Source organism: Rhipicephalus sanguineus, chromosome 2 (assembly GCF_013339695.2).
Source record: "Rhipicephalus sanguineus isolate Rsan-2018 chromosome 2, BIME_Rsan_1.4, whole genome shotgun sequence".
Lineage (NCBI taxonomy): Eukaryota > Metazoa > Arthropoda > Arachnida > Ixodida > Ixodidae > Rhipicephalus > Rhipicephalus sanguineus.
The window spans coordinates 130,752,404-130,759,373 of record NC_051177.1 but is presented as its reverse complement, the minus strand read 5'-3'; the positions used below and the strand labels follow the sequence as shown (position 1 = coordinate 130,759,373).

Genomic DNA, 6,970 nt, shown 5'->3' with positions numbered 1-6,970 from the left:
GCCTCTTGACCTCCTGTTCTGAACCGTCCTGTTCTTTAGACTTGGTCACCGGTATCTTTCGCTTGGCGCCCGGTTGTTGTGCTACCTCTTCTACCATTTCCACCTCCTCCTCCTCCATGGTTTTGCTGGATGGGGTGGAGACGGCAGCGACGGCGTTAGACGGAGGTGACGACTGTGTCTGCATTTTCGTGAGTATTTCATTAAGCGTTTTCTGTAGTTGGTCTATTTTTTTGGCTGATTCGCTGTTCTGTTTTTTTGCTTTTTCGAGCTCCTGCCGGAGTAGCTTGTTTTCCGTCCTATATTGCTCCACGCGTTCCTGTATGTCTTCGTAATTACCCCTATCGTTAGTGGTGTTGCCGGACCCTCCCGATTCGCGATCGGCCGCTCTGTCTGACCAGCTCACCTTGTCTGGAGTCTTCTGCTCTTCTTGCTTCTTCCCCATCGCTTTGGGCTTCTTCCCCTCTGAGGCGGATCTCGACCCGCGCTCGGCCCTGGCTCTGCTTCTGGACCTTGACCTCGAGCTTGATCGGCCCCTCGCTCCCGGCCGGGACCTGGATGTTGATCTGGACCTTGATGTGGATGCAGGGGGTGGTTGTGCGTTGCTGCTTCCGCAGGTGTCCGAGTCATGGGAGCCGGCTACCCGCTGGAGTTCTTCCTCGTTTCTTCTCGCTGTCCATCTTCTTTGTTTTACCATGTACGGCGTCTTAAATTTAGCCCTGCAAGTCCGGTCTGCCGTGGGGTGCGCCTCTCCGCAGAGCTTGCACTTGGGCGTGCATTCATGGCCTTCGGCAGGGTTTTTCGCGCCGCACACCGGGCACAGCTTGTCGTCCGGTCTTGGGCACACGTCGGGTCTGTGGCCGAGCTTGTCGCACTCTTTACAAAAGTCTATTTGTTTCCGGTAGAGGGAAACTCTCATCATGATGCTGTTGAAGTACGCCCACATGGGGACCCTGTTTCCTTCGTACAGTAGTATTACTGTGGTCGTGCTGCCCAGTCTCTTGGCGTACGCCAGCGAAGGGTTCCTCGCGTTCACCAGTGCGTGCATGAGCTGGTCTTGTGTGTACTTCAGGGGAATGTTGCGGATTATCCCCTTGGCCATCTCTTCCGGCGCTGAGACGTACGCGTTGGTCTCGTACTTCTTCTCGTTGATTGTTAATTTCTTGATTTTGACAATTTTCGTCGCCGTCTTCTCGTCCGGTGTGCTTATCACCAGGATATTTTGCATGGGGTTGGGGCAGATCGTGACAATTTCGTCGCTGCTCACTCCTGCTTCATGGCGTATTGCTTCGTCGAGGCTGGCTCTGCACGTGTTTCTGATGTTCAGCCCGTCTCTTGGTCTGACGATTACCTTGATGTCGTTTCTAGGTAGTCTGGGCATCTTGCTTGCTCGTAAAATCTTGTTCATTATGCTCTTCCCGCCTCTGCGCGTCGGGCTTCTCGAGCGGGTGCCTTGCTTTTCTGCCTCTTCGTTATGGTTGGCGCGGTACTTTCTTCTGTACGTAACTTCGATCCATCCCTCTGCGTCGCCGTCCTCGGCGCGTCTCGTAGGATCGCTTTTGTCCTCTCCGGAATTGTCACTCGGAGTGTCTCCCACTTCTGACTCATCTACCTTCATTTCGGAGGCGCTTCCGATCTCCTGGTTTACAGCGCGTCACCGTTTTTCACCCTGCTGGAGGCCGATGTCCGCCTGGTCAGCGTTAGGCTTAGCTGTGCACACACGCAGCTCGGGTGGTTTTCACATCGAAAAAGCTTCGAAAAATGTCGCTCACCAAGGTTCTTGGTGTCCAAGGGCTCGGGTCGATTGGCGCTATCCGATGTTGGTTGATTTTCGGGTATTTGTCTCGATAAGTATGCGGAAAACATTCATAAAAGGCAGAGCCGACGTGAAGTGCGTCCGCAGCTTTTCCATTGGAGATGTAAGGCTCATTCACACCGGCGACTAGCAATGGTCGCGCGACCGTTTGCGACTGGAAGTCAAAAAGCGACTCAAAGCGACCGATGTCCACACCTGCGTGCGACTTATAACCGTCGCCATATAGAATTCACGTCTGCTCGTATACAGCTTGCATTGGCGTTGCCCCGTAAAATAGGCTGATGTCCTGTTTCTGCTCATCTGATTGGTTCAGAGGTTTGCGACTGCAGTCGCGCGACTGAAAAATCGAGCAGCGAGCGACTGAGCCAAAGCAGTCGCTTTGCGACCAAAACGGCCATTTGCGACCGTTTGCGACCAGTCGCTTTGCGACTAACTTAGTCGCGCGACCGTTGCTAGTCGCCGGTGTGAACCAGCCTGTAGACAGACAAGCCGACGAACGCGTTCCCTGTAGAGTTACGGCTCGCGTGCCTTTCCAGTCCGGCCGTGGTAGAGTCTTCCACAACTGCAACGCAACAACTGAATTTTGCGCATCTTGCCACGGGGTATTTGTTCTTCGCTTCAAGGCCACGCGAAAATAACACCTTAACTCGCTTAACTATGCCAGTAAAGTTTTTTGTTTTAATAATATACAATGCGACTGATTTACTTTCCGCGTCCGTCCGTCGTACGTCTGCTTGTCTGTCTGTCTGTCCGTCCGTCCGTCCATCTGTCTGTCTGTCCGTCTGTCCTAAACACTTCTGTTTCTGTGCACCAAGGATTCCGGTTGTTTGCTTATAACTCAAATATGCCGCGTGGGAGAGTGTGGTGCAGCGTCGGAATTTTTTGTCCTTTTTTTTCATAAACTGCCACAACGATGATTTTATGTCGTGATATCAGTTTTATTTAGTGTTTTATAGACTACGTTTGTCTGTTTCGTGCCTTCTATGACTTTTCGCATTATTGCTTTGTTCAAGGCCTACTTCGAGGACACAAGCTTCGAGCAAAGGAGGCAGGACGGTTTGAAGAAACTAAGGCCAGATGCTATCCCGACGCTGTTTTCTTTTCGCCGTAAGTGAGCTCAGTTGAATGTACTTGCTAAATTGTTTTGACTATTCATTGCTCGCGCATGCGTAAAATGCTTGTAAACTACGCATGTGACTTTGTCCGAGCTTTGTCAAAAAGACTTACCTAAAGGCCAAAGTTTGAGTGCGATTTTTTTACAAAGTCAGTAATGGCTTACTTCTTCCAATAGTGAGTGGGAAATCTTAAATGTCACCTTTGTACTTGTCAGCAATAATACTAAAGTGGTTTTGTTATACTAAAGTGGCTTTGTTAACTCTTTCAGCTCTTCCAAAGCACAGATTGCCCCCAAATAATCGGGACGCTGTATCAAACGTACCGCCTCGGCATCCACATCTCTCAAGTGACAGGGTCGCCGGCGTACAACCCAAGACAGCCAGTGCTCAGGTATCAGAGGTGGCTCCAGTGCCGAATGTGATGTTTGCAGCAAGCAGTGCTGTGGAGCCAAACTGTGCCTCCGCAGATGTAGACACTGTTCAGCTAAGTCTACATTCTGGTGACACCCCAAGCAACGCCGCTGACAGTTCTGGTAGTGCTAGTTCTGCTTGTGAATCTTTGGCTGCTAACTCGGTTGATATTCCAGCTGACATGGGCGATGCTCGTGACTTACGTATTCATTGTGCATCATTGCCAACTGCACTTGTGAGCGCACCAGCGTCTGTTCCTACGACAGGAAAAGATACCAGAAATTGTCAAAGGACATCTCAGAAATTTCTTGTGCCATCTGTCCCTCTTGATAACGTTAAAAGTGGCAGTGCTGATAAGTCCTGCTGCACACGAGAATCGTTAGCCTCTGCGCATCAGTATTTTCATTTCAGTGACACTTATGTTCAGAATAGAACACAGATGTCTTGTCTTGAAGCTTCTCATAGCTTTGTACCAAGTGGGACACCCTCTCTTGAAAATGGTACTTCAACACTGCAAAATCAGCCTGAGTGTGGAAGAGTAGAAGCGCTATCCCCACACCTCTTCACAAGTGGAGAAAGTGCAGCTGTAGGTACGACACTGATTCATCGAGAGAACGCGGAACTTCGAAAAAAAAAACGCTGACCTGATGCGCAAGTACAAGAGCCTACAAAGACTGCTTGAGAAAGCAAAATCACAGCTCAAAAGTGCGAGGAAAAAACTGGCATCTGCTGAAAAAAAAATACGCGAATTAACTACTGCAAGCTTTCTGAACAATGACCAAGCAGCTGCTCTGGCGAGAAAGACTACGAAAGGATCAAAATGGTCTGAAATGACTATCAGAGTAGCACTTCAGATTAAACATGCATGTGGCACAACAGGATATGAACTACTGAGGTCGTTGTCGTATCCATTACCTTCGAACAGGACCCTCATTAGAAGACTTCAGAACATCCGCTTTTTGCCAGACATTCTTCATGAGGTACTATATGTTTTAAAGCTCAAAAGTGAGACAATGCATGACATAGAAAAGGACTGCGTGTTATTCATGGATGAGATGGAAATCAGCCAGGGTTTCGATCACGACCGCTCTCTAGACTGCCTTTTCGGGGGTACCATGCTGCCACAGTCAAATGTGCAAGTTTCCAACCATGCCCTTGTGTTCATGATCGGTGGGCTAAACACGAGGTGGAAGCAGGTCATAGCCTACCACTTCACTGGGCGATCAGTCGACGGGGCACTCCTGAAAGATCTTGTGTTTCATTTAATTGAGCTCTGCTTTAATATCTCGTTGCGAGTGCTTGTGGTAACCAGTGACATGGGATCAGCTAATCGGACAGTATGGCGCCTACTGGGATTCTCCAGCAACAGACAATCAGAGACCGTGTGTTCTGTACCACACCCGCACCTTGCAGACCAGATGTTGTTTTTTATGGCTGACCCAGCGCATGTTTTGAAAAACATTCGGGCCCAGCTGCTTCGTTCAGAAACATTTACACTAGGACAAAACACCGTTAAGGAGCAAGAGCTTCCTGGAGAAATTGTCAGTGTTGATCACATTAAAGCAGTCCTAGAATTTGACTCTGACGATGACCTGAAGGTTGCGAACAAGTTGTCTGACATCCACATTGGCAGTGGGCACTTCACTAAGATGAAGTTGAATGTCGCCGTTCAAATGTTTCGCGAAGCCCCTCCTGCTATCAGATACCTGGTCAAACAAGGAAAGCTGAAGCCTGAAGCAGAGGCAACAGCTTGGGTCTTTGAATTAGTGAGCAAATGGTACACACTCATGTCATCACGGCACCCAGTGGTTGCTCTGAGCTATTTTGATCCCTCAAAACATGAAGATGCAGTTAAAATCCTTCAACTGGCTTGTACAACTTTCTGCCGTATCAACATGGGCAAAACTGCTCACTGGAAACCTTCCCAAGCCGGTCTCTTGATATCAACGACAGTTGTGCTGTGCCTGTCCGACGAACTGTTGAAGAAACGTGGCTACCGGTACCTGCTTACAGGTAGACTGATACAGGACTGTCTTGAAAATATTTTCTCTGTTGTAAGACTCAGGAAGCCCATCCCAAGTGCGTACGATGTGAAGTGTGCTCCAAAGATGATATGTGTCAGCCAATACTTGCACACGCCAACGTCATCTAGCTATAACGAGGATGACAGCTTGCACTTAGCTGACCTCCTGGACCCCAGTATCAAGGCACAAGTTGCGCAAGAAAGTAGGGAGAACGAGGAAGCAGAAGAGCTTGAAAACGTTCTTCTGTATGCAACCACTGCAGTAGAACGTGACATTCTTGCATATGTAGGAGGTTTTCTACTGAAGTCCATCTTGAAATTCATTGACGAGTGCAAGGACAGCAAAGCGGCACTGGTAGGAAATGACGATAAATACAGCACTCTCGTTAAGCTTAAAGAATACGCTCAGGGCGCTGGAAAGCTCATTCAGCCTAGCCCAGCTGTCATGGAAGTGCTCACTGAATGCGAAGAACACTTCAAGGCCTTTGCCGACGAAGACGGAATTTTGGCGCTAAAAACCCCATTCGCGAGCATTTTGAGTGCATTGCGCAGATCAGTAACTGTGCGACTGGAGAGCTGCGAAATCCATCGTGCACAGGTAGAAAAGTCGCTGCTGGAAAAGTATGTTAGGACAAGGCTAAAGATTCATCTTCGGCAAAAGCAGGTACAAAGGGTGAATGGTCAGTCAAGTAAGACGTGTGCTGCAGTGAACCTTGAGTAGCAGCTTTTTAAAAGGCTCCAATCCAATTTAAAAATTACTGCTTATGAAAAGAACGCATTTCTGTGAGCATACTGTGTTGAATCTGTCTGTTACTGTGCAAATGAACATTCGTGTAGCTGACTTCATTTGTTCTTTTTGATGAGCTGTCCTTGTGCAGGAAATATGCACGCAACAATTGTTATATGTTTTATGTGTAATCAGCCTTGGATTTTCGATGTAAATAAAAGTTCACTGAAACAAGCAACTTACCTTACGTATCATAACGTGAAGGCATATGTCGAATTCGCTAAAAAGGGGGGAAAGTTGAAACCACAATATGACATTTTACAAATTTTGTGTGCCTCTTTTTATGTAATGTTTTGCTTTGCTCTGATCTGTCTTTGTGCACATTGCTGCTTGTTTCAATCGCTAAAGTTGTTGTTATGTTGTTATCATTACTATTAAAACGTTCCTTGTTGCTCCCGTGTCTTTGTCTTCTGTCAAGCCTAATTTACTGGCTTCTTGGCTGAAGGGGGGGGGGTAGGTGCGATATGACTGAGTGCTCTCATTTTCGCCAGTGCTAAATACCTGTAAGGTCTCTAAGCAGTCCATTGTATAGATTTGCACGCAAGAAGTAAACTTCCTGCAGGGAATTTTATTACGCATAGAAGCAATATATAGGGTGTGACAAACAGGGTGCCGAAGTTATTTGGCGTGGAGGGAACATCGTGAACTACGCGATTGTTTCATCCGCCTTTCCCGTGGTCACAGGCACCATCATAAAATATATCATGGACTCCTGCCCTGCACCAGAACACCTTTGAACTGCCTGCAGTGACAAGGTGACTTTTGCTTCGAAAATGCCGCGCAGACTTTTAAATACGTTCACCGTCATATCAAGGTTCGCC

General features: G+C 48.0%; 1 protein-coding gene across 1 annotated transcript; it reads left to right on the top strand.

Moving 5' to 3' along the window:
* The first annotated feature begins 5,234 nt into the window (after positions 1–5,234).
* On the top strand, positions 5,235–6,480 carry LOC125757372 (uncharacterized). Its single transcript, XM_049412924.1, has one exon. The coding sequence runs from the start codon at positions 5,235–5,237 to the stop codon at positions 6,081–6,083; it is 849 nt and encodes a 282-aa protein (XP_049268881.1). The 3' UTR covers positions 6,084–6,480.
* The last annotated feature ends 490 nt before the right edge of the window (positions 6,481–6,970 follow it).

Coding starts and splice junctions, on each gene's coding strand:
- LOC125757372 (XM_049412924.1), top strand. CDS start 5,235: ATGGGCAAAACTGCTCACTGGAAACCTTCCCAAGCCGGTCTCTTGATA.